The following is a 27,677-nucleotide window of genomic DNA, read 5'->3' as shown; positions in this document are numbered from 1 at the left end:
TTAAAAAGGTGACAAACTAGGTATTGTAAAATGCCCAGTCTCTACCGAGTAGAAATAGCTCGACTCGTAGTGATAAATATTAGCATAGTCATGTGTAACATCGTACCTGTTATAAAATCACTGTTAAGCACGAGTGTGGCTATCGCTTATAATTAACAATGTTTAATCGACATCTCTGAGTGCTGCGGCTGCTGCCTTTTCTCGTGATCACAACAGTTCGATTTGATTATGCTCTCGATTCGTCAGGCCTGTCTGTGTATGGGAGTCGGCTTTTCGACACCAGTTCAGCTGTTTTACATGTCAAAGTCATTCATACAGTGATGCCGAAGACAGACAGTAAACTGGTAATTTAATGTTTTTGCTACAACAGCAGTTCGTTATTTTATGTGTCAACTGCTCCAAGTGTTGCGCTGTTGCAGCCAGCCATCTAGCTAGCTAGTAAAGGAAGCTAACATTAGCTAGGCTATTTACAGTAGCTAACGTTGGTTGGCTAGCTAGCTAGTTACTGTAACTTATCTCTAGAGACAGTAGTTGCTGGCTAAACTAGCGGATAAAATAGTCTATATTTATGAATAGTTGTCTTGATATGGCTGTAAAATATGGTGAGATATCCCTTGTGTTGAAATTTGATCAGGTTACATGCAAAAGTACCGGTAGTTAGCTTATCTAGTTCTAGTTTTCTTATGCTATCCAATTGCTAGCTAAGTTAGCCAACTTCATTCGGTAAAAATGATGATGGGCTGTCGGGGTCTTGAACGTCTTGCAATCTATCAGCGCATGCAAATATGGGGCGATGGTGAGATGCTATATTTCATCATCGGTTTTATAGTGTCACTGTCACTCCCGCTATGTGGTATGGGTGGAAGGCATGGTCTTGAGTTGTCAGATGTTTAGCCATACCTCGGCCTGTTATGATCACATGATGAGGTGGAGAGTGTGATGCTGCCTGGTGATTTTGTCATTTTCCTCCCGGCGACCCGATCCTCTACACTGTTAGCTGAAATGGCATGCATTGCAAACTCAAACTCTGTAACTTTCTTCAAAGGGTAAGATAGACAAGAGATTTATAGACATTTTCTCAATGTGTTGTACATGATCAGCTAATGCGGAAGAGATGGCGATTTGGTTTGGCCTAGGATGGCTTTGGGCAGGTTATTTTTTGGGCACGTTATTGAGTTCATCTGTTTGATATTACAGAAAGACGCGGAATACATTGTATGGCAGGTTTAGATTACAGGAGTTGGTAGGAGTTTAGATCACAATGTTGCATTTGGCCTGAACATTATGTTAACATAACTTGTCTGTGAATTTCTAAGAACATGTTGTTACTTGTTTGTTGCTAACTAACCTGAAGTGGATTGTTTAGTATCAAAGACAAATTAAGTTAAGATTCATTTCTCAAAATGTTTACATGAGTAAAACTAGATTAAACCTCAAACACGTGACAGGTTGCACTAAAACTGTTACTTCCTCAAATGTTGTGCTATTTGTCACACTTTCTTTTACATGTTGCTGTGCTTATTGTGTCCAGTTTATTGTTTCTCATTTTCTCTGTGTAGGTTCATTAGTATTAGAAAAATCATGTGCCTCCTTGAGTAAGCTTATATAGCTAAAATATGTGGTTCTGTTTCACCATGGCTTTTGTGTAGTCCAGTGTTTCCCACAGAATTCGAATGTACTTGTGGTGGTAGGTGGGTTGGCAAGGGGGGGGGAGTGCCTTTTTATTCTTGTATTCTCTTATATTGTCAATATATAGGCTAATATCAATAAAGGATCCCACTACCTGGATGGCTGAAAAATTATCTAATGTACTCCATTTTAAATAGTTCCATTTGTCAAACAAATAACTAACCTGTATATATCTAAAGTACTTTGTGTCAAAGATAACATAACTTAAAAATATAAACAGTGCTACACTGTTCTGTTTGTTGCTTGCTTTTGTCTACAAGGTGAAGAATAGAAATGAGACTCCTTTTACAGAGAAATCAGCTGTTCTGCCCTCTGCCCTGCTGCATCTCTCTGTGCTGTCAGTCTCACCTGTATCTTTACATCGTTACATTACAGCCTTTGACATTATTATCTACTCTGTTTTACTGCTCAGCAGCTCCTCTGGTCCAGACTGTCCTGCTCCTCCTCAGGACGAGTCCTGTTCCTTCTTTGAAAATATTTTTCAATATTAATCTGGATTGAGGGAGCAAACATTCAGAGTCAGAGTTAAAAAGTTAATATTAACGTTATCAGTCCACTCAGTGGATACTGACTAGCAGCTAGGCTATACAGCGTGCTAATCTGGGAAACTCAGCTGTATTCCGAGTAACGTTAACTGTTAGTTCTTCTTTTAGGGAATTCAGTCGGCCGTCTTCTTGGCATGGAAAAAAAATATCCCTCACGCGTGTGCAGTGGGAGGCAAACAGACGGGTCCGGTGAGAGAGCGAGTGAGCGAGAGAGAGAGAGAGAGCGAGAGAGAGAGGTCGCGTGGAGCAATTAGGGGCTGAGCGAATCAATGCGCTACACGCAGTTTTACGATTATATAGTTTCATATAAAGTTTTCTGTGTGTGGGAAACCCTGGAGGGGTAACTTAGAGTGAGGGGAGATTGTCCACTAGTTAATCGATCGCGGATGGCGTCGTTCTCTCGGACGGATAAAAAAATAAAAATAAAAAATGCTAAAATGGGTCGCCAAATATACTTTGGCGGCCGTTAATATACCTGGGCGGCCCGCCCAAGTAAAGTCTATGTGTGGGAAACACTGAGTAGTGGTTGCGCTTCTTGCAGTTGTAATTATTGCTTCTTCTGCTTTGCAGTAGGTTTGCATATGTAACCACAATGCCTTTTTTTTGTAAATTTCTATTTAGTAATGTAGATATTGAGCTGTTAAACATATTGTTTAAAATACAATGAAAAGACTTTGGCCAGTGGTGTACAGTGCAGGCAGGCTTATGCCTGGCTTACACTGATCATTCTATTTTTTGACCTTTTTAAACTGTATTTAATCAAGTTACAGAGGGAGGGTATTACACACATGTGTAACTGGGAGTTGTTCATTACAGCCACAATCTTGTCATATGCTGACCATTGAGCAGCTCCACTGGATTACTGAGGGGTTGAGTCACTTGAGTGCCTTGCTCAAGGGCTTTTTTAGGGCAATGGTGAGGAAGGGGAGAGCAGTTGCTTTTCCCTTCCCACATCCAGATTTTTTTCAGCTGATCCAAGAATCCATACCAATGACTTTCCAGTTGCCAACTTGCCTCTCTAACAGTCAGACTGCTTTCCCCTGTTGATTTGGATTACTGTTTTATCTTGAAGATTGGCTAGGCCTGGACTATTACTTTTCATACACTTGAACCTAGTTCTTGTTCCCTCTGTGCTTCTCAAGAAATATCAAAACAAATCGTTTGAAGCAAGTTGTCAAATATTGAACATCAGGAACTGAGATATCAGTAGAAGCAAACAAACCTAGTGTGATTACGGGGGAGCAGCTCCAACGACTAGATCAACGTAGAGCATTGCATTCCATGCTGATGGTGTAAAAATGAGCCCATAAAATTGGAGCAGCAGTGGATTTATCTTGACTTTTCTAATGCTGGTGACCAGAACTGACATTAACACAGACATGCTGGCGAGCCGGCCAATGAATGACACCGTTCCTCCAGATGGGCTTGATGAAGCCGGCACAGTTTGACTAAGAGTCCTTATGCCATTTGAAGTGAGGTTAATCAGGTAGACGTGCTTGAAAGCCTTTGTGACAGATTCTTGAAAGCACACCATTAGCCAGCCAGTAATCTAATATGTATTTTCTAATCCACCAGGAGTAGCAGTGACATGGCTGCTGATGACAAGTCCTCGTCTTCATCCTCAACGGATTGGAGTGTCGAGCCACCTGTCATCTCGCCCGCCAGCCCCTCCCACCTGACTCACTTCAAACCGCTGACGCCGGAGCAGGATGAGCCGCCGCTCCGCTCCGCGTACAGTTCATTTGTCAACCTGTTTCGCTTCAACAACAAAGGTCAGGGATTCACACCCACACACAAGGATCTAGATAAAGTAATGGATGTAGACCCATCATAGACCTACAGTTATGTCTTGTTTAGCTAAAGCTGCCTTAGGCCACTTCCATTCTATCCAGTATATGCGGGCCCTGTTGGAAAGTAAATCACAGCCGAACTCAAGCCTGTATTGATGATGTACTGCGTGGCGAAACCAAAAGTGAAGAAATAAATGATATCCAGTTAATTGTCCAAAAAATACATTGTTGCTGAACAGTTCAGGTTTGTATGGTGCCCCATTATCATATTTATCTCACTTTTGTAAATAAACAAGCATATGGAAAATGAAATCAATTATCATCCACATAAGAAAAACCAAGAAAGCTTATGATTTGCTCGGCCTTTTGACCTTAGCACTGTTAAAATTCTGATGCTTGAGAGTCATTAGGAAGTGACCTAAACCATGACCCATATGCTTAAGATAGAATTAAGCTGTAATTCAGTGAAAGGTCAGCACTACATTTGTTAATCTTGTTATGAGAAAGCTCACTGATTTCCAAACAATTGAGGCAGCTCAAATGTTTCTTAACCTAGATCTACAAAAAAAAAATTAAAGCCTGTTCTGAGTATCCTTTTGCCTCAGTTAAATCAAGTGAGTTTTGCTGGAAGAAGTTGGGGCATTTTGCCAAAGTCTTGTGAAGTCATGTGATAGAAATTGGCTGTTGGGACCAGTTCCAGGAACTAGCCAGCCACGTGACCGGTCTTGTGTTCCTAGTCCTGCTTCTCAAGTCCTGCACTCCGTACAACACTCCTCCCCTCGTTATGGCAACATTGTACTGTCACATTGTCTGTCTTTTAGAAATTCTTTTTAAATGAATTACAAGAGGAATAGTGCATCTTATTTTATATTATTAGATTAAAGGGAGACAGAAAACATTTGCAAAAGTACATTCATGTGCAAACTCGGTTTCCTTTACATGGTTACTGTACCGCATGTTTGTAAAGTGACAAGCCTATTTGATCGCTTGAATAATTGGTTATTCATCCGGCTGTCTTGCTCGTGTCATCAGAGGGATTTCCTCACCAAAGTAGTGTATGCATATAGTTTCTTGCTTCTCTCTGTGTTTTATGTAACAGCTGAAAGAGAAAAGTCCAAGCAGATGTTGAGAGGTGGAAGGGTTTGTTGTACCACTCTATCTTTAGACTAGTTATCTCTCTTTTACTTATACAGTCATGTCCTTGTGAAATGGACAAAAACTTTGTGTTAACAAACCTTGTTAACCTGTGTTAACACTTTATATGAAGGGAGGTGAATAAGGCTGACATGTCACTGTCATAACTGTCATGACAACTGACATGAACATGAATTCAACTTTATGAATGTTTACGACTGTTGTCATTAAGTGTCATTCAGTTGATAATGTCACCTTAAATGCAAAGTTGACACTGTTCTAGATGTCTCTGTCATGACAACTTGACATTAACCAAAGGGACATATTCTGTCATAAACATATGTCATGACAGACTTCATTATCAAACACAAATAAACCCTTTGGTTGTATGTGTTCAGATTACATTAAACTGTCATATGTGGTTGTCTTTGACAATGGCTGTCACGAGACCGTCATAGCTGTGTCATGAATGTTTTCCCTGAACTCAAATACAGTGGTAGAATTTGGGACTACATGTATACCTCGCCAGAGCTTTCTCTCCTGTATCACCCTTTATCTCCCTGTCTACTTTCCCACTGTCAAAATGAAAATACTAAAGGTGAGTTCCCAATCACCCTTAAAAATATGAACTGTTATTTGTTGTTTTATTCTCTCTTGACAAAACACTTTTTCAGTGATTATGTTGTTATTTAGCTCCCCCAGCCTCTCGTTTTCATTCTCTTGCTCACTGTCTCCTGTGTGTGTGTGTGTGTGTGTGTGTGTGTGTGTGTGTGTGTGTGTGTGTGTGTGTGTGTGTGTGTGTGTGTGTGTGTGTGTGTGTGTGTGTGTGTGTGTGTGTGTGTGTGTGTAGAGGAGGGACGGCCTCCCTCGACGGTCTCAGAGAAGGCAGATGTGCCGTCCCCTTCCCCTCAGGCAGAGAGGAGGAGCTGGTCCTCCAGTCCTTCCCACTCCATCCACAGCTCGGGGACACACCGGAAACAGCACCCTGACCTCCTCCGACGCACCTCCACTGCCTCCGGTAAAACACACACACACGCACACAGACACACACACAAAATATACTGATATTTGAGGCCTAGGTGGATTGTGTTTTATCAGTTAGCTAATTAGCTAACTGGAAAGAGATTTGTGATGGATAGAAAACACCTATTGCATAGTGTGTCCAGTGCTGTTTTTCAGGATTTGACACCACTCTTTTAGCTGTTTGTTTCAGGAATTCTCCAAAAGTAGTCATTAATCAATCTTGCAGAATATCTGCAGGTCCTGAAGAAGGCTTAAATGTCTTAAATAATATAATCCAAACTATACATTTAAACAAGGTCTTAAAGGGTCATGAATATGATTAAGTGTTGTATTTTATGTGTAACTTGAAACTCTGTGGCCTGTTATTGATTTTGAAGTCTCTGTCTTGGCGTGAATAAACTAATCAGAGGCCACTGATAACACTGAGAGCAGATAGACTAAAGCCAGCTGTAGCCCATAGGTGTTTCTGAGTAAAGGTCCGCTCCTTCAAGATGCTTTCTTGAAGCTCTGGGAAGAAGCTTGTCATGTTCATTCTTGCCATTTGTGGACTGGATTATACATGAAATTCTGCAAGGTAGGAAATAACTGAAGCGTTCTTTTCCAGTACTATATATCCATTATGGAAAAATATAATTTCCTGAAGTTCGGCATTCAGTATCTCTGAAATTTGGAAATCTGGAAATGTATAGAAAAATAATTTGGCAATTTCCAGGTTGATAAGTTCGGAAATGGCACCAAAAAGTTTGGAGTATGGAAAAGGAAGTATGGAAAAATATTGTTGTATTGTTCGATTTAGACCCCTGTCCTCTCACATGTCCTGATATTTGTCGCTTTGAAGAATAATCTTCCTCTATAGAGTGATATGGCATAGTTAGTAAGGGCAAGACGACATTCTCGAATGAAATCAGGAAATTAAGGTCTGGAAAGTGTGTGGAAACTTGAAATTGAAACTGTGTAGGAACCCTGCACAGTTAACCACGGAAAAAGTACCATGATTCGTTTTATTTTTGTGCTGTCAATATTTTGTAGTATTTGTAATAGAGTAGTTGCCACTATCTCAAATGATGGATATCACATTTTGGAACAAAACACTCATGGAAAACCGCATTCTTTTGGAGAGAGGGAATTAGGCAGGGAAATAATGTTTTGTTTTTCCAAATAATCCATGATGCTGTGCCTATAAAAGTAGCAGGCTGGTGAGAAAGACTTAAAGGAAGACTTTAAGAAAGACTAAAGAAGATGTTTGGTGTTGACAAATGTTTCAGCTTTGGAAAAAAAAGCAGAAACGTGAATGGATGCACTATGACGGGCTGTAACATCCATTCTCATGTCTTTTCTGATTACAGTGGATTGGCCAGGTGAGGGGTTCTACTGTGTGGTTTACTAAAGATTGCTTTGTGCTTGACCTTAACAACTTGGTCTGAAAGAATGGCCTAATACAAACACTTTTGTGTGTCTGAGTGCATGCAAGTGTGTGCGTGTGTGTGTGTGTGTGTGTGTGTGTGTGTGTGTAAGGTACTTTTGATATTGGCATTTACACTGGAGTGCTTTCTATTGGTCTTTGATTTGCCCTGATGTTTTCCACCCAGGCACTAATAATTGGAGCGATGTTTGTGGAAAATGAGAGAGCTAACACTTCTATATGTTTATGTTTCTTGCCCAGTTGCACTTTTTGTTGGCCATGTCATGCATTATTAGATCCACATTCACTCTCAGGAGAATGTTACTCACTTGGTGTTGCATTGTCAAATGTTCATGTTACTGTATTACATTATAGCTGTCAGGCCTAAAGGGCTACGGTAAAGCAAGCTGCAATGAAAAATAAATATTTTCCTTCTTTCAATCTGCATTTAAAAGGGGATATTTGACAATGTGGCAGCATGGATTTTAAAGAAGGCATGTGCTGTTTTCAGTTCTTTTGTTGACTCGTGCTGTGTGTGTGTGTGTGTGTGTGTGTGTGTGTGTGTGTGTGTGTGGCTCTGTGTGGTTGTGTATTCTTAGAGGGCCGCAGGAAATCGGAGACGCCTCTAGGCAGTCATGACCCTCGCACAGCTGTGCAACTCCGCACTGCTCTGAAGAGGCTGAAGGAAATCATGGAGGGGAAGAGCCAGGTATCAAATTAAACATACCCAATCCTTTTATGCAGTCATTTGAGTAAACTGGCTTTTGCTGAGAAAAGTAAAAAAACTTTGTATGTTTTTCGGCAGTTGCACTAAAATGCCTTACTACAAATCAAAACCATACTACTTTGATGTTTGTGGACAAAAGTGGTGCTTTGCGGTTGTTGTCCCCCCTTAGGACAGCGATCTGAAGCAGTACTGGATGCCAGACAGCCAGTGTAAGGAGTGTTACGACTGCAATGAGAAGTTCACCACCTTCCGCCGCCGCCACCACTGCCGACTGTGTGGCCAGATCTTCTGCAGCCGCTGCTGCAACCAGGAAATCCCTGGCAAGTTCATGGGCTACACGGGTGAGTGCTTTTTGTGGTTATTTGTCTGCCATGTTCAATAAACCCCACTAGAAACACAGTGAATCAGTGCTGTTTCTGTTAAAACAGCCTGAGTAGAGCTCTGAAATGGCATCAGTACTTAGTCATTTTCAGGAATGTACATTTTTGAATGAGTTTCCAAATCGGCTTTCACAATCAATATTTGTCAGGCATGAATCTGTCATAGCACGGCTTGATTGATGTGATTACATGTATGTATGTACTCTGTATGTAGGAGACCTGCGGGCCTGTACCTACTGTCGTAAGATAGCTCTAAGCTACGCGCACTCTGCTGACTCGTGTTCCATCGGCGAGGACCTGAGCGCCCTGTCGGACTCTCCCTGCTCTGTGTGTGTGTTGGAACCCAGCGAGCCACGGACACCCGTGGGTGGGCGCAAGGCCAGCAGGAACATCTTCCTTGAGGAAGACCTGACCTGGCAGAGGTGAACACACTCACACACACACACACACCTAGGGCCAAATCAAGTCTGGAAATCTTGTCAAATAAGAATCAAGTGAATACAGATTAAATTTGGCACTCCAAATCATATCATCTGATTGCAGATTTTTAGTATTTGAAAAGATTTCTGATTTGATTTAGTCCATGTCTGGTGAAAGTAGAGTCAGAAGCGAGGCACCCTGCATGATGCATGCGTCGTCATCTCTGAATCCATGCCTCACTCATCCTCACCTGTACCTCAGACCATCATGTTTACCACGTGTGAATGCTGCATGCCAAAACTGTCCCATTTACCCGCAACCAGAATCTTGACTTTTCATTGTCACATCTAAGTTAGCTGTTGTACAAATCTGTCATCTTCTCTCATTAGTATGTGCAGTTGACAGTTGTTTTGTCATGTTAGGATTTTGCTCAGGATGGAAAGACACTGCCGTAGTTTTTTTTTTTTCTTGCCTCGTTCTCCCTCCATGCTTGCTTTTCTCCTTTCCCTAACTTGATTTTCTCCTGTTTTAATACCTGTGTGTGCTTGGTGTGTACCCTGTACCCAGTCAAGACTCAATAATTGGCATCAGGTGGCATGGCATATTAGATATATAATTTCTATTTTAGAAATATCCAAACAGGTCAATTAGTGATGCATGACCTTTGAGGACATGAAGTATGCCTACACCATTGTATACCACAGAGATTGGTTGAATCTTCTCTTTCATTCAGTTATCTTTTCAACTATTGTTGTGGCACATTTTAATCTCATTAGCCATGCACAGAACAGACAAATTGGTAAATTGAATGTCTTTCTCAAGGACATCCTTTGTCTGAGGGATCATCCGACATTGCATTCATTTTGTAACCCCGTGCTTGTGTCCCTGTCATAGCAGTGTTACTGCCTTTGAATCAGTGTGCCCCTCCTGCTTATTTCTCTATTGACCTGTCTCAAAGAAAATCTTTTTCCTCTCTCTCCTGGCATAGAAAAACTCCTATTGGGATGAGAAAGAAGTGAGTCTTGCTGTTTGTTTCATTCATTTTTTCACATCTGTTTCAACTTTAGCTGTCTGTAAGTGGAGCCTGATGCAATCTAGCCCGATAAAAACTTGCGTCTGCATGCGTGTATTCACTGGTCATAATTAACGCTGGGCTGAATAGCGGATCAGGGGAAGTGAAATGAGCACAGCAAATAAAGCATGAATTAAAGTGTGTCTCTGTGTGTGCCTTAGTTTGATTCACCAGGAGTCTCAGAACAGTGGCCTCAGTTCCAGACTGACAACACTACAAGAAGACGTAGGCAAATCACCTGCTAGGAAGAGGTCAGTTACTGCTCCTGCTTTGCTGGTATAGTGCAGTGTATTCCAGCTTGATTCAGCATAGTTTGGTCCAGCAGTGTGACCTGTTCCTGTTTGTCTCTCCTGCAGGTCTGCCAGTGTGACCAATCTGTCCCTGGACCGCTCTGGCTCCTCCATGGTGCCTTCCTACGACAGTTCAGTCAGCCCGCAGACCAGCCGAGCCATGTCAGGCAGCAAGGCTGGCACCAAGGCTGGCATCAAGCAGGACCACAGCGAGGAGGAGAGGAAGATCCTACTGGTGACGCCTGGCTGCTATTTTCTTTCCCATTTGCTGCGTTTCATCTCCTTGTATACCTCCTTTTTAAAATTCTCTTTTTTCATTATTTTGCCCTCATTGACTCTCTGACACTGCCCCTCTCTGTGATCCAAGTTTAAAAGAGGAACAAACATGGAGCAAAAACACATGGCTGATATTTACTTAGTGTCATACCATATGTCATGCAGGACTCATCCCAGTTGAAGGACCTGTGGAAGAAAATCTGCCACAACAGCACAGGGATGGAGTTCCAGGACCACAGGTACTGGCTGAGGACCTACCCCAACTGCATTGTGGGAAAGGAGCTGGTCAACTGGCTGCTGAGGAATGGCACCATCTCCACCAGGTAACATCTTACTGGGCAACAGATGTACTGTATGTTCTCTTATGTGTTCCAAGGTGCTGGTTGTCTTTGGATAGAATACTGTGATAATAAGCTCCTCTTTGGAATCACTGGTATGTTTGGGGAAATATTATTTATGTCATATGATCACTGGCAAAATCGCTTTGCGCTGGCTGAACCATTGTTTTCCTATGGAGGGAGTGGTGGCGCCCACTTGAGGCAGCGCTACCTTTGGCATCATCCACTGCTCAACATTTTGACCGAGTCCACTTATTTGAACTTTGACCCAGTTTGCAGCTGACCTTGTGCTTCAAATTAGATTTTGATGTACAAAGATGGAGGAGAAACTCATCTTGTGTATGTCTGAGTTTCCAGAACTGTATGATCCAACGTTAAAAAGTTACCATGATCTCAGTTAAAAAGTACTGCATAGCTTTTTTTGATCTAAGCTCAGGTACATTGTACAAATGTAAAACAATCTGCAACCAATGGCAAAAAACAAATTATTTGAGGTCGCCTAATGTTTTTATATGCCCCGCCTTCCTGCTACCATGTGCACTTCTGTGATGATGTATCTGTAATGATGTGCCTTGCTTAGCTGTGAGCACAGTGCAGAAGGCTCATCATGAGTGGCCGCCCTTATGCATCTAATTTATGTATAAGATGAAAGCTCTTTGTCTTATGTTTTACTGTTGTGCTCCTCCCTCCACCCTCTCCTCCCCCTCCTCCTCTCCCTAAACTGCAGGGCCCAGGCTATTGCCATCGGCCAGGCATTAGTGGACGGTCGCTGGCTGGACTGTGTCACCCACCACGACCAGCTGTTCAGGGATGAGTACGCTCTCTATCGCCCCCTCCAGGTGACAGCCTTTGTCAATAGGGGAATGAGCACACATTTCAAGCTCAGACTTGATCAATGACCACAAATAATTTTAGGGTGCATACAATCCACATTGTTTTACATTTGCTTCTGTATACTGACCTCTTGCCTCTCTCAAATTCAAAGCTTTCATACATCACACATTGACACTTGAAAATTGACTCAACAGGAGCTACTGATAACACAAGAGCTATCACTAGCAGCTTAAAAGATTGATATGTTCGGTGAAGCAAAGTGTGCTGATGTGACGTCTCCCTGTCTGGTCTCCAGAGTACTGAGTTCTCAGAGACGCCGTCTCCAGACAGCGACAGTGTCAACTCCCTGGAGGGCCATTCAGAGCCCTCCTGGTTCAAGGACATCAAGTTTGACGACAGCGACACAGAGCAGCTCGCAGACGAGAACGATTACACCATGCCCAGTATGTATCGCGTATCTGGTGCCTTTTATTGTTGTGCTAACCTAAGCTGTAGCCATACTATGCTGGCTTGGATCATTCCTCTTTGTACAGGCTGTCTTCGGTGTATATATAAGTCTATACCAGGGGAGCGCAGTTCACTCAACTAACAGTAGTGCTGTTTGTAGCGTAAAATCCCAGCAGCAGCTCATTGCCTTGTCTGACTTGTCGTGTCCTGTGTCCAGACTCTGCCAGCCCCAGCAAGAGGACGTCGGTCAGCAGTTTCCAGTCAGCGGTGGACAGCGACTCAGCCGCCTCCATCAACCTTAACATGGAGCAAGACAATGTCAACTTCCACATCAAGAAACAGTCCAAGTATCCACATGTACCTCCTCCCACTGAGCAGAAAGGTAAAAATTATCCCCCCCCACCCCTAACACACACACACAAACACTCTTGCAAGAACTACAGGAACTTGTGTGTATGTCAAACTAGTTCTCTGTACAGTTCTCTATTGGATGAAGTGAATCTATGTGTTGCTTATCTAACAACCTGTCCCGCTATCTGTCTCTTGCTGTCTTACTTTCTTTACTCTCTACTTTTTTCTCTCTCTCTCTCTCTCTCTCTCTCTCTCTCTCTCTCTCTCTCTCTCTCTCTCTCTCTCTCTCTCTCTCTCTCTCTCTCTCTCTCTCTCTCTCTCTCTCTCTCTCTCTCTCCTCTGTCTGTCAGCTGAATTTCTTGTGTCTGAAGATGGAGGGCAGAACATTTCCATCAGTGACGCCTTCATCAAGGGTAGGAATTCTCCACTTCCCTTTTGACTTAATAAAGCAACATAATGGATTGCTGAATTGGCCAAGCAAACGTTCTCTTTCTTTTTCTCTTGGTGTAGAGTCTCTTTTTAACCGTCGTGTGGAGGAGAAGGCCAAAGAGATGCTGTTTACTCCTCTGGGTTGGCACCACAGTTCTCTGGACCAGCTCCGAGAGGAGAACGGAGAGAAGAAGGCCATGGAGAGGCTGCTGTGAGTTTACATGATAGCACTATTTGTGTCCATTGTGATTATACATAAATCCTAATAGGCTTCACATAGCAGAGAACAAGGCAAATGGAATTAACAGCAGTGTAGCACATTGTGGAACCGCTAAGCAGAATTAGAAGCAATTACAGAATTTACTAGTTAGGTTTCTATGATGTTTGTTGCGTTGTGTAGTGGCATGATGGAGCAAAATGCCTCAAACAATGTAAATGACTGCAATGTTCCATTGCAGGTATGGAAATGTACATGATTCAATGTATACAATGTACATGATGGCTGTATAACAGTTACATTAGAAATACATTGCATTTCAGATAACATGTTGTCTATACAGAGCAACTGTCTGACAAACAGTGATTGTATCAAGGTGAATATTTCCAGCATAGTTGCTCTAGAAAGCTCTATATTAGAACTTTGAATGAAGGCCCATTTCATTCATTTGAATGTAATTTCAATGAGGGTAGCATGACAAATGTTTTCGTAATGTGTATTCGAAATATGTTTTTCCTCATCTATCCATCTGCCTCCCTTCATTCAGCTCTGCCAACCACAGCCACATGATGGCGCTGCTTCAGCAGCTGCTCTACAGCGAGTCCCTGTCGCTGTCCTGGCGGGACATCATCGTCCCTGTGGTCCGCCAGGTGGTCCAGACGGTACGGCCCGATGTTCGCAGCTGCGACGACGACATGGACATCCGTCAGCTGGTCCATATCAAGAAGGTCAGGCACCATTCTCGTCACATCAGTCAAACTTTATTTATAGCTCCCAGTTTGTAACACAGACACATATGTTTGAATATAATAAGGATACAAGTGAATTCAACAGATGGAGTTCTGGGCTTGAGTTGGTAACTGAATCTCCACCTGTGTTTTAGATTCCAGGGGGGAAGAAGTTTGATTCTACTGTGGTAAATGGCTTTGTATGCACCAAGAACATCGCCCACAAGAAGGTAGAGTCACGTTCTTCTCTTCAGCAAAAATCACCTTTCCTCTCTTTCCATTATAGGGGAGTGCTACCTGATATTCTCAGTTCAGTCAAAATGTGTGAACACATACTACTCTGTCTCCTAGCTAGAAACCAGTTACTCAATAAGTGATGTATATGAGATGTACAATATGAGATGTTCTATAGACAAGCACTGGCAGATTAGGTTTGTGGATAAGCCGACGGAGGATTTGAGCAGTGGCAGGAAGAGTGGTGCTTCACAGAATTAAATGATCTCCTCTAGATAAGTAGATTAACTTAAATCCCTAGCATATTATACAGAGTGTGCAGTCTTTTCAGTTTTTGTAACTGTTATTCACTTCACCTGTGTATCTTGTTGGTGTCACAGAATATTCAGTGTTTATCTCTCTCTCTCTCTTATTAGTCGGTGCTCGATGTTCACTAAACTGGACTGAAATGAGCATTCTTGCTCTCTTATTCCAAGCTATGGGAAAATTATAACTGCACATGTTCATAAAAGTAAACTGTAAACTGATTACACATTTTAATGGCCAAAACTATTTTTGCCCCACAGGATTTATCTTCATTTTAGTTCATGAACGGTCATCCACAGATTTTGGAAAGCTTGACTCCTTGCCTAAAAAGAAATTCAAAACGATTTTCTATTATACATGTGCTTTTCACATCGTTTTCCTCTTTGGAATTAGCAGTAGAAAGTCATAATGAGTATAATAGGTAATGGTAGTGAATATACAGTCCCAGGACAGCTAATATTGGAAGTGTAAATGTTTCACCAAAAAACAGAGCCTTGTCTCATCTGTAATCAATTCCTTTCTGTAATCAGATGAACTCATACATCAAGAACCCTAAGATCCTGCTGCTGAAGTGCTCCATAGAGTATCTGTACAGGGAGGAGACCAAGTTTACCTGCATCGACCCGATTGTGCTACAGGTCAGTACTTCGCTCTGGAAAGGACTGCCATTTAATTTACCTATAACACAAGTAGCAAATATCTCCTGTTAGAATCAACCTTGTTTCTTCCATAACAGTTTACATTAACTACATATTAACTACAGTTAACAACAGATAATAGCAAAAACAACCTTCTTAGTCTGGGTTGCATTTTCATTTGCCCCACTAAGGTTTTCTGAAACTAAAAATTGGATGTTTTGTCTCACCCTTAGGAACGAGAGTTTCTGAAGAACTATGTGCAGCGTATAGTGGATGTCCGTCCCAACCTGGTCCTGGTGGAGAAGACGGTGTCTCGTATTGCTCAGGACATGCTGCTGGAGCACGGCATCACACTGGTCATCAACGTCAAACCTGTAAGTACAGCATCCACACTATACCCTCTGCATTAGCTGCTGCTTTTTGCTCATAACTCCGGTTTAAGTTATATTTTTGTTGCCCCTGAATCATGCCTGGTAGATCATTGCTTGGTCTTCTGTTTGAGTGTTAATCACCTCTAATATTCCTCCTGTGTCAATGTGTGTAGCAAGTCCTGGACAGGGTGAGTCGTATGACCCAGGGTGACCTGGTGATGTCTATGGACCAGCTCCTCACCAAGCCTCGTCTGGGAACCTGCCACAAGTTCTACCTGCAGCCCTTCACGCTGGCCAACAGTGAGTAGCACATCTCTGTTCTTGACAAAAATATTTTCTCAATAAATACTACTGTGGGGACTGGGGAGAAGGCTATAGATAATGACCATAGCCATGCAGCCAACCATAGCTGCTATTGAGCCATCCTGGATTATTTTGTCTGTCCTTCCAGATGAGGTGAAGACCCTGATGTTCTTCGAGGGCTGCCCCCCTCAGCTGGGCTGCACCATCAAACTGCGTGGTGCATCAGAGTACGAGCTGGCCAGGGTGAAGGAGATCATCATGCTGATGGTGTGTGTGGCCTACCACTCCCAACTGGAGATCTCTTTCCTCATGGACGAATTTGCCATGCCGCCCAGCCTGGCCCAGAGCACCTCCTTCCCCTGCCTGCTGGAGGGCACTACAGCCGAGGAGGAGGCTGACGGAGAGAGCAAAGGGAAAGAGGGAGATGGAGAGAGCCAGGAGAAAACTATAGGACCTGCGGCTGGAATGGAAGATTCTGCTCTAGGAGGAGAAGCAGTAGTAGGGCAACATGAGGAGGAAAGGCCTGCCTCTGAGTCTTCATCCAAGAATGGAGAGACAGACAGCCAACAAGTCAAACTGAACCCAAAGACGTCTTCCTCCTCAGTCCAAGGCGAGGAGGCTGGGGACACAGAGACCATGACCTCCACACCAGTTTCCAGCCCCCCTGCACCGCCTCTGTCTGTGTCTCCTCCTTTCCTCATGGAAGAAGACCAGGAGATGGGGTCAGACACTCTCATAAAAGCAACAGAGGGGGAGGCGGGGGAAGAGGGGAGCCTAGGGAAGGGGGAGTCATTAGGTATGGAGGAAGGGGAAGGTTCAGAAACGCCTCCTCCCAGGTTGTTCCGGGACCCGCTGCAGGATGACACAGGGCTGTTTGTGGCGGAGCAGGTGGCCTCGTCTGATGACCGTCTCAAGTCCATCTCTGCCGTCTTCAAGCAGGAGCTCAAGGACATCATCCTGTGCATCTCTCCCTTCATCACATTCAAAGAACCGTTCCTCCTTACCCCTGCTGGCCTGCACTGCCCCAGCAGGGACTACTTCCCTGAGCAGGTACCTAGTTTTATTATATATGTATTCATTTTACATTGACTGATGCCTGCAGTCTGTGTTCCCTGGCTTTATTCATTGTTTGCAGCTTAACATGCGGCCGGGCTAATCTGTCTTCCCTCTGCTGTAGGTCTACTTATCCCCCCTCCTCAACAAGGACTTGAAGGAGCTGGATGGGCGCAGGAAGCGGCAGCTCCTCAAAGACTCTGCCCCTTCCTCCCTGGTCGGAGGCCAGGCCAACGGGGGCCCCCCACCGCGGCCCATCGATGTTCTGCCCTGCCACCGCCTTACCAGCACCCGTATCATAGAGCAGTTGAACAGCAGCCAGGATCTGGCCAAGATGCTGGCAGAGTACAGAGCCAAGGGAGGCCGCATCCGGCAGAGGGAAGCCTCCGACCCCTTCAGCTCCGCCGGCCCTGGGGTTCCTGCCGCTGGCCAGAGCAGGGTGGGAGAGCGGGAGCGAGACGCACCAGTCAGGCCACCAGTGAAGGCTGATAGTGAAGAGGAGAAGCCAAGCGGACAGAGTGATATGAGCTGGGCCTCCAAGGTGAGACTGGATCTGAAGTTTAAGGTACAGCTGCAAACAAACCCTGAATCCCCATTTTTTTTTGTACACATCCTCAGTCCTCTTGCTTAATGCTTACAGGTGGTAGAAGGTACTTTGCATTTCAGGTGGAGACAAGTAGGTTAGATTGATTCCACCTAAAGAACAAGAACCACACATCTGACCTGTGTCCATTGTCTCGTTCAGCCAGCACTGGTCTCAGACCAGTATGATCTGTTGGTGACAGGCGGAGCCCTCCTCCACACCCCTGATCTGAGATCTGTGAGGGACACTGTGAGTGGCATGGTGTGTGCACTCATGGATTGTTGTGGCTCCTGTTGGCTTGTTTCTGACCTGTTTGTCTGTCTGTCGGTGCTGTGTTTAGCTGGACTGTCTGAACCCTGTCAACCACCAGAGACTGTGTGTGCTCTTCAGCAGTTCCTCAGCACAGTCCAACAACGCCCCCAACCCCTGCGTCAGTCCATGGTAAACTGCTCACATCCAGTGGATTAATGCCAATATACCATAACTGGCTTTAAATGAATTTTCAGTCATTGCCTTTTTTGTTAACAGGATTGTCACTATGGAGTTCTATGGCAAGAATGACCTCTCTCTTGGTGTATTCCTGGAGAGATACTGTTTCAGGTGAGACATAATAGTAATACATTTTGAATTTATTTTAATTCATTTGTCATACTTTTATCATCAATTTAGACTTAGTGAGACATATTGTTACACATCAGAAGTAACAAAATGAGCCACTTACATGTATGTGCTGAAACGAAATGTATCTCTTTGCTTTGTTTGTGTTTTTGTGCATGTGTCTGTATGTTTGCATGCGTTCATGTGTGTGGGTACTTGTGTGTTTTTTCCAGGCCATCCTACCAGTGCCCCAGCATGTTCTGTGAGACTCCCATGGTGCACCACATCCGTCGGTTTGTGCATGGTAGTGGCTGCGTGCAGATTGTGTTGAAGGAGCTGGACTCTCCTGTGCCTGGTTATCAACACACCATTCTCAACTACTCTTGGTGCCGCATTTGCAAACAGGTAAATGATGATAATAATAATACAGGTCACTAATTTATGTTGGCTCCTTTCTGCGCTCTTTAAAGGGGAAATAAGTCCGAGTTTTTACTGCCCCACTGGGGTTGATAGGGTTGTTAATCAAAACGAATCACTCAACAATTACTTGGCCAAACTAGAAGGGCACTCGGAGAGCGCAGACCTCCGCCAAGGTTCGTGCTATTATTGCTTGTTCGTGAGTCGGATCCGGATCCGCTCCAAAATTTAATGGGTTCTTCCTTGGCCCATGTTACACCCTTCCACGAAGTTTCATGAAAATCGGGCCAGTAGTTTTTCCGTAATCCTGCTAACAGACAGCCAAACAAACAAACAAACGGCACCGAAAACATAATCTCCTTGGCGGAGGTAAAAATGTGCCAGAGACTTGTGTAGGAGGAGAAAAGTTCCTGCAATGTTGTTCCAATTCCTACTGGTCCAATAGAGGTCAGATTACTTAAAACCCCTTTAAGCTTGGTGGAAAATGTGGAAAGAGAGACTAAATTATTCATCCTAATCATTTATATTTTCTGATGTTTTTGGTACCTTTCTTTTTTTAATTGGTCTTGATAACAGACCTTGTATACTAAAAGTTTACTTTTGATAAATGGTGTTTTGGTTGCACCTGCTGTTCAACTCAGTGTCTGCCCCTCTTTGTAGGTGACACCAGTGGTGCCCCTGTCCAATGACTCGTGGTCCATGTCATTTGCCAAGTACCTGGAGCTGCGCTTCTATGGCCACCAGTACACCAGGAGGGCCAACGCCGAGCCCTGTGGACACTCCATCCACAAAGACTACCACCAGTACTTCTCCTACAACCAGATGGTGGCTTCCTTCAGGTTGGCCAGCTCTCATTTTATCCTCCTATCCCATTTTATCCTCCTCTCATTTTATCCTCCTATCCAGCCAATCAAACCAACCGTCCATCTGTCCAATTCATTCAATTACCCATCCATCATCTATCATTTCATTAGATTAGATGAAATTTAATGATCTTTACGGGAAAACTGGGTCGTAGCAGCAGCATAGAGAAGGATATAGATGAGAATAGAATATGTACAGTGTTTAAGGTAACACATTGTTGATCCATCCATCCAAACACTGTATGATCTGTCTTATCGATTCCCCTTCCCTTCATTATTGTCAATATGAGCTGTGTGAAATGGTCACTGCAAACCCTACAAGGCCATTCTGTTCATAGCATCCTTGTGGATTAGTCATGATACTCTGACACAAAGTGTTTTCCTGTCTCTCTCCCTCTCAGCTACATCTCTGTAAGGCTGCTGGAGATTTGCCTTCCTCCTCCCAAGATCTTCATCAGGAACCAGGGGCCTTCTAAAGCCAACATGCAGCAGGACCTTAAGGACTTCTGTCAGAAGTAAATAACTACCATGGTCATAACTCACCGCACTGCATTCATTCATACATACATGTCCATGTTGTAAACACATAGGAAGGACGTCTGAGAACTATCTAGTTTGATCAGCGGATCCCTTAATAATAATAATAATAATAATAATAATAATATAATAATGTCAAGTCAAGTCATGTTTATTTATATAGCCCTTTATCACAACCAGGGCTTTACATATCATCATATATGTACATCACTATATACCATACTACATCCTATATACATACTACATATACCTCATATACTACATCATGTACATCATATACTATAATGAACTGTATTTGTGTAGCACTTTTCAAATGGAGTCACAGTGCTTTATAAGCAATAAAACAATAATTTAAAAAAGCCAATAAGAACCTTTTAGAACAAGTTAAAAAGGTATAGAACAGGCAAATACTGCAGTTATAAAATAGTAGAAAACGACTGCATAAATATGTGCTTGAAGAAGTGATTTACCAGCTTAAGAATGGTTTTTGTGTTCTTTGCACATGGCCTGACCACACCCACTCCTCGACTCTTTCCCCCTGCTCTCTCCTCAGAGTGACTCAGGTCTACCTGGCCATAGATGACCGCCTCACTTCCCTCAAGACGGACACCTTCAGCAAGACACGAGAGGAGAAGATGGAGGACCTGTTTGCTCAGAAAGACGTAGGTTCCCATCTCTCAATATGTCTTATCTCTGTGTGTACGGATGTGGTAAAAGGGTTATAATGGTGTTTCTGTGTGTAGATGGAGGAGGCGGAGCTGCGGAGCTGGATCGAGAAGCTGCAGGCGCGACTGCAGGCCTGCGGTCTGGACTCCCCTCAGCAGCTGCAGGCTGTTCTGGAGTCAGTGGTGATGAAGAAACAGAGCCTGTGTGAGACTCTACAGTCCTGGAATACCAGGTCAGACTCACTACTGACTTAATGGTTTTTCATTAAAAGTATTCAGACTCTGTCTTTGCCTCTTATTCTGCACCAGGTCTTATCCTGTTGCCTAGTGGTGGCTGGTGGTTCTGGTTCAGTGGTGACTGGACAGTATTCTAAAAAAAAACTATTGTCTAGGTTTAATGTTATTCTATCACAGACAATGACACAATTTGCCTTAGTCACATGGTGGCCCTATTTGATACATGTCACCAACCCTTAGACTTCTTTTTTAAAAAGATACACAGTTCCGCCATTGTTTTGATCTATTGAATCTATTTCGCTGTTGTATGCTGTAAATCAAATATGGCTGTCATGTGAATAAGGCAAGTTGCACAATACCTGTTGCCGGAAGTTAAATAAATACTTCCACTCTACCTCAGTTTTCTCAATGCTTGCTCTCCTAATTGATATGGATAATATATTACTATGGTTTACTGCATTACACTGACCAACTTTTTATTTCATACAATGACAGCATTATTGGCAATCTATTTAGTAGCCAAACGAAGCTTAACTAATGTAGTAGCCAGCTGTAGTAGGCTAGAGGTTGGTTGGTGACTGGGACACATATTGGATAAATCTCTCAGCGGCTCTTTTATTTGGTGTGATGTCATTTGACTGTCTGTCTGACTTTCTGTCTGTCTGTCTGTCTGACCAACCCCAGGCTCCAGGACTTGTTCCAGCAGGAGAAAGGCAGGAAGCGTCTGTCTGTCCCTCCCAGCCCAGGCAGGCACAGACAGACCACCACTGACGACAGTAAGGTTAGTAGCATCATTCATCTGTTGCTGCTCCTGGGAAAAACCTGTGGTAGAGTAACCTGTGTTCGTTTGATCGATCTATTCAGTCTTCTATTCCATCATATGTAAAATGTCAAGAGGTTGATCTATGCCATGCGATGCACATATGTGTATGTCTATGCACATATACCCAATACCCCATACACATTTTTATTTGCTGTAAACTATTACTACCTGTTGCTGCCAGGGCCCAATATCTCCACGGGGATCATTACAGTTTCATCTCATCTTATGTGATGATTTTTTATTGATAGACGAGCGCCCTGGAGTCCTCTCCTCGTAACCCCTCTCCCGTGGTTCTGAACGGTGAGAAAGGTAAGTTGCCCAAACCTAAACCGGTCCTGATTTACTGTTTGAATGAAAGTGATTGTGACCCTGATTGTGGTGGGTGTGTCTCCATGTTCTGAATGACAGAGGACCGTCACCTCAGCACCCTCCTGTCAGGCTCCTCCTCCATACTGCCGTCGCCAGGGGAACCGGGCGCTGAACCAGTCACCTCTGGCCCCTCCTTCCCCGACCAGGACACTCTCAGCATCCCAGAAGGTACACACACACACACAATTATACACTCACGCATAAACTTGCTTGCAGCTTGTTTCTCTGGTCTTGTCTCTGCTTTCTAAACTCTGTGTTCCCCTGTTGTCAGATGTGTTTGACGGACACCTGCTGGGCTCCAATGACAGCCAGGTGAAGGAGAAGTCCACCATGAAGGCCATCCTGGCCAACTTCCTGCCCGGCAACAGCTACAACCCCATCCCCTTACCTTTGTAAGTGATACACCCATTCTGGGCCATATCTTTTCCTGAACCTCACACTCTTGATTTATTGTCTTTTGGTCTGTTTTCTAAAACACAAGACCCAGGTGCATCACACCAACCACATGATGCTTTGATGGTTTGTCTCTTGACTGTGGTATGATGTGTGTTGCCAGTGATCCAGACAAGCACTATCTAATGTACGAACATGAACGGGTGCCCATCGCGGTGTGTGAGAAAGAGCCGAGCTCCATCATAGCCTTCGCTCTCAGGTAACCTCCTCCCTCCTCCCTCCTCCCTCCTCCATCTGTCTCAGCTCAGCACTGCAGCTTCAGGCAATGGTGTCAAATGGTCTCATAACTGTCGATATCTCATTTCTAAAACATGATGTTACTGTGTCGTTTCTCACCCTCTAGCTGCAAGGAGTATAAGACGGCCCTGGAAGACCTGTCCAAGGCATCAAAGACAGGAGGGGATGAGACCCCACAGAGCATCAGGTAAGCAGAGTTCCCACCGGTCATGGAATTTCTGGAAAATTGTGGAATTCTGAGAGGTGTAATCCAGACAGGGAATTTGGATAAATTCTTTGGGAAGTCTGGGAATATGAAAGAATTTCACGGGTCATTTTACCAGAATGTAATTTCCTCATATTCATTGCATTAGCTGGACATTTTCAGCTGTTTTTCTCCACAGTAAGCCCAACTGTATAAACCAGTCTGTTTACCCTTTTAGAACTCTTCTGAGCGAAAAACAACATTAACAAACCAGGAAGGAATAACATTTTTAGGTCATGGAAATGCAACAACGTCTTCTTGAAGACGTTGTTGCATTTCTATAAAACATATTTTTTACATAATACAAATCCTGTTAGCTTTGCCTGCATATTGGCCTCAATTGTCTCTTTTGTTCCTTTCCTTTGCAGCGCTGGAGAGAGTCGGGTGAAGAGCAGCCCCGCCAAGCCCAACGACTCGGCCTCATCCCAGCTCGGCCGCAGCAGCATGGAGGCCGATCCCCTCAGTAGGTGTCCTGGGCCAGCGGTCACATAACACCTTATTCAGTAAAGAATGAAGACATTAACACGTAAACCTTAAAGTGAAATACTTGACTTAATATGTTATTCTTGTTTTGCGCAGAGGAGTCTGACATGGTGGACAAACAGAAGAAACAGAGCGGGAATCCACATATCGAACTACGTGAGTGTTTCTAACTCCCTCACCCAACCTCACCGTTTATCACCCCTCTGTCCCTCTGTCCCTCTGTCCCTTTGTCCCCCTGTCCCTCTGTCCTTCAACTTCTAAATATATTCCCAAAGTTACAATACAGTACACTATCACATTGATTGAACGGAATTTAAAATACTTGTCCTCAATTCAGTCCCTTTTGGAGTGCATCAGCAAATGCACCCGAGCCTCGCTAACCTTTACCCTCTTCTCTTGTTGCGTCCTCGGATGTGTAGAATTCTCCGATGCCAATGCCAAGTTCTATTGCCGGATCTACTATGCCGAGGAGTTTCACAAGATGCGCGAGGAGATCATGGAAAGCACGGAGGATGACTTCGTCCGCTCGCTGTCCCACTGTGTCAACTGGCAGGCTCGCGGCGGCAAGTCCGGAGCCGTTTTCTACGCCACAGAAGGTTGTGTCTGATGACTAACACATCAACATCAACACACTCACATTAATAAATACAGTAGAATGGTTTAAGTTTAATTACCGCCTGCTCTTGATAACGGGGACCTTCTCCTCTGCCTGTGTGCTGCCAGATGACCGGTTCATCCTGAAGCAGATGCCCAGACTGGAGGTCCAGTCCTTCCTGGACTTTGCTCCTCACTACTTCACCTACATCACTGGTGCTGTGCAGCAGAAGGTACGGACAGAAAAGAATGGTTTCCATCTGTACTGCGTGGAGTTTTTTTGGTGTTGCATTTTATTTTGAGTATGCTGCATAAGCCGTAAAAACTAAGTAAAGAAAAAAAAGTAAAAACTGCCGTATTTGTACCACAGCGGCCGACTGCGCTGGCAAAGATCCTGGGTGTTTACCGGATCGGCTACAAGAACTCCCAGAACAACACAGAGAAGAAACTGGACCTGCTTGTGATGGAGAACCTTTTCTACGGACGCAAGATGGCTCAGGTTAGAAAGTGTTGGAAGTTAGAAAACATGTTTGTAAGAGTAATGGTTAATGGTTTTAGTGCAGGTTGTCTGCAGGTCCTGAAAAAGTCTTAAATATCTTAAATATCTTAATTCCAAGTCTTAAAAGGTTTCAAATAAAATAAAGCATTTTAAGTCTTAAATTGAACTTCAGAGGTCTTAAAATGTTTCTTGGTCTTCTTTCTAAAATTAAAACATCTTAAATCTTGAATTGAAGCTGATGAAACTGGAGTGTCTCTTACTTCATATTTCAACCTGTCCTCTGTCCAGGTGTTTGACCTGAAAGGCTCCTTGAGGAACCGCAACGTGAAGACGGACTCGGGGAAGGAGAGCTGCGAGGTGGTTCTGCTGGACGAGAACCTTCTGAAGCTGATCCACGACAACCCGCTGTACATCCGCGCCCACTGCAAGGCCATCCTCCGCGCCGCCATACACAGCGATGCCTACTTCCTCTCCAGCCACCTCATCATCGACTACTCCCTGCTGGTGGGGCGGGACGATGCTACCGATCAGCTGGTGGTCGGGATTATAGGTGAGAGGAGGAGGATGCACTGATCGCTGCATCACAACTCAGCAACGTCGTAACAGTTGTGGTGATTGTCAGTCTAAAAATGTGGGCGTTTTTTAAGTTGACATTTTAGAAATGCCACGTTTTCCCCCCCCAACATTCTTTCTTTTCCCTTTCATTTTCTTTTCATGTCTTATAAACTCATTGAGAACTATCAGCCTCCACTTGTTGAAAATGGATTCATGATCTGAGATTGTGGAGATGCCAAGATGTCTTTCCAACTCTTTTCCTGCTACTTACAGATTACATCAGGACCTTTACATGGGACAAGAAACTGGAGATGGTCGTCAAATCCACTGGGATCCTGGGAGGACAAGGTAGCTCTTCTTCTGCCTGCTCACACTGTTCTCCACATCCTGTTTATTACAGCTGTCTCGGCTATATTTCAATTCATAGGAATGTTCATGGCACCATTTGTCACATCTTTAGGAATCCACTTGCAAAAAGTTTACTTTAGTTAGTTAGCACATACAAAAAGATCATATAGAGAAAGAAGAGAAAGTTTTAGATTGTGCTGGTGAGAGCACTGGGGTCTTTTTACTTCTTACTTAGTTTTAATATTGTGATCACAGAGGTGCGTTTGTTTGTGTTTGTGTCACCAGGGAAGATGCCCACGGTGGTTTCTCCTGAGCTGTACAGAGCTCGTTTCTGTGAGGCCATGGACAAGTACTTCCTCATGGTGCCAGACCACTGGACTGGCCTGGGCATCAACTGCTGAGAGGCCTGGAGCTGTTGCAGCGCATGCATGTCCAAGCACACCAATATAAAACAGACACGCACACACACAGAGACGCCCTCTCTGTCTTCCTGCACACAAAAATCAATTTCCTGGACGAAGGCCTCCGTACGTGAGAATTTTTCCGGCCCAGTTGGGAACCACAAGCACACTGGACTTAACTGGACTTTGTAAATGTTTGAATATTATGCAAACAGAAGTATGGCCAGTGTACAGCTCAGTATCATTCCGTAGTAACAGTGCCACTCTGCCAGCGCAGGATTATTCTAACTGTTGAATATCTGTTTTAATCTGGGTCACATTTCAGTATTGTGAACTTATTTATCCCCCTCTGGAATCATGACGTGTTTTCATAGAGGGTGTGTTATTTTATTAGTGCCATGAGTCCAACTGTTTCAAGAGGACCCGCAGTGAGAAAAGCACTGTAAAAAGCAAACAATCTTACTGTTAGTTTGGTGAACAAACTAATTCATGTAATTTAAAGTTTGTAACTGTACAGAGATTATGTAACTACTAAGAGCATTAACACTGCTTTGTCAAAGCTTTCAACTGTTGTGCTTTCCCTGTGTTAATAAGGCAAATTAGGGGCTTGAACCCCTAATTATACTGTGGAGAATGAAATGAACATCCAGTGTGACTGTCTTATGTCCTAGGTAGACCACTTCTTTTTCAAGAAAAGTGCACCTCCAGACACTGACACCATATCAAGGGTCTTGAGATGCTCAACCTCACTTGGACCAGTGATAAGTGTGTCATCCGGGTAAATCATCACATGGGGGAGACCACGAAGAATCCCTTCCATGGTTCTCTGAAAGATAGCAAGACTAGAAGATACACCAAAAGGCAATCGTGTGTAGGTATACAATCCTCTATGTGTGTTCACAGTCACAGGGCTTTGTGGAATCATCCAGGACAATCTGAAGGTAAACATTGCTCATATCAAGTTTGGTTTGTGTGGAATAAACATAAGAAGGTAGAAGAAATATAAGAAGCAGCAGTCTACACCAAAGCAGTGACTGCTTATCACCAGAGGTGTCACCAAAATCAAGAAAAAGAACCATGCGTTGTCACCTTAAGTGCAAAGAGTAATGATGTTCAACACATAGAATTGGATATTTTTGTGTTTTACATCCTCACTGAGAAAACAAAATCTTCCCATATCCAACCCTCTCTTTCTTTGTCTTGTTCTTTCTCTATCCCACACTCACTTTCCTGTCCTGTTATGTCTCATCAACACGTCATTGCATCAATTTTCCAAATGTGCCTATCTGATCTCATACACCCCCGGGCTTCGTAAATTATGATTTGGGACCCATACTTTGTTGCCGTCTACTTTTGTGGAGGCCCAATGTTCCAGAAATGGCAATATGTTTTTATTAGCCTTGGTTAAATAAACTCTCAAAAAGAATGCACATCCAAAAAAGCCGCAAGTTATTGGTCTATAAAGCTTCAAAGACATTATTGAAAAAGCTCTCTTTTCTCCATGTAAACAGTTTTTATTTGAATTTTTCATGATTTAATCATCAGATTTGGTCCCAGGATGAGACTATATGTTTCAAACTTTGAAACGTATAGAAAACTCTGGTCCTTTCCAAGGGTCCTGGAGACACCAGCGGGGGATGTCGCTGCAATGTCAACAAGGAGAAATGCCACCCCCGAATGCCAAAACTGCCACAGAGAATCCCAAGACTGGACAGGTTGTAGGAGGGAATGAGTGACTGAACTGAGAAAAGAAGAGTGAGCAGTACAGAAAAGTA

General features: G+C 43.6%; 1 protein-coding gene across 4 annotated transcripts; it reads left to right on the top strand.

The window, feature by feature from the left end:
• The first annotated feature begins 261 nt into the window (after positions 1-261).
• pikfyve (phosphoinositide kinase, FYVE finger containing) lies at positions 262-26,974 on the top strand. 4 transcript variants are annotated; one of them, XM_078286077.1, is made up of 44 exons: positions 262-344; positions 3,810-4,006; positions 6,009-6,176; positions 8,183-8,292; positions 8,480-8,651; positions 8,905-9,112; positions 10,099-10,125; positions 10,344-10,433; positions 10,539-10,707; positions 10,914-11,071; positions 11,814-11,925; positions 12,216-12,363; positions 12,585-12,749; positions 13,069-13,131; positions 13,229-13,358; positions 13,912-14,092; positions 14,248-14,322; positions 15,163-15,270; positions 15,504-15,644; positions 15,815-15,941; positions 16,093-16,994; positions 17,122-17,538; positions 17,743-17,829; positions 17,921-18,021; positions 18,109-18,180; positions 18,411-18,582; positions 19,255-19,433; positions 19,859-19,972; positions 20,548-20,656; positions 20,738-20,892; positions 21,581-21,677; positions 21,968-22,028; positions 22,128-22,256; positions 22,360-22,480; positions 22,645-22,740; positions 22,885-22,965; positions 23,391-23,485; positions 23,602-23,661; positions 23,925-24,101; positions 24,229-24,332; positions 24,470-24,598; positions 24,887-25,148; positions 25,427-25,501; positions 25,787-26,974. In XM_078286077.1, the coding sequence occupies exons 2-44, from the start codon at positions 3,823-3,825 to the stop codon at positions 25,900-25,902; spliced, it is 6,447 nt and encodes a 2,148-aa protein (XP_078142203.1). In that variant the 5' UTR covers positions 262-344; positions 3,810-3,822; the 3' UTR covers positions 25,903-26,974. The 4 variants fall into 4 exon arrangements, with proteins under 4 accessions (XP_078142203.1, XP_071775666.1, XP_078142204.1 ...); XM_071919565.2 differs by lacking the exon at positions 10,099-10,125; XM_078286078.1 differs by lacking the exon at positions 17,743-17,829.
• The last annotated feature ends 703 nt before the right edge of the window (positions 26,975-27,677 follow it).

Source organism: Centroberyx gerrardi, chromosome 10 (assembly GCF_048128805.1).
Source record: "Centroberyx gerrardi isolate f3 chromosome 10, fCenGer3.hap1.cur.20231027, whole genome shotgun sequence".
NCBI lineage: Eukaryota > Metazoa > Chordata > Actinopteri > Beryciformes > Berycidae > Centroberyx > Centroberyx gerrardi.
Note: the sequence above shows the minus strand (reverse complement) of the source record. Positions and strands in the feature narration are given on the sequence as shown.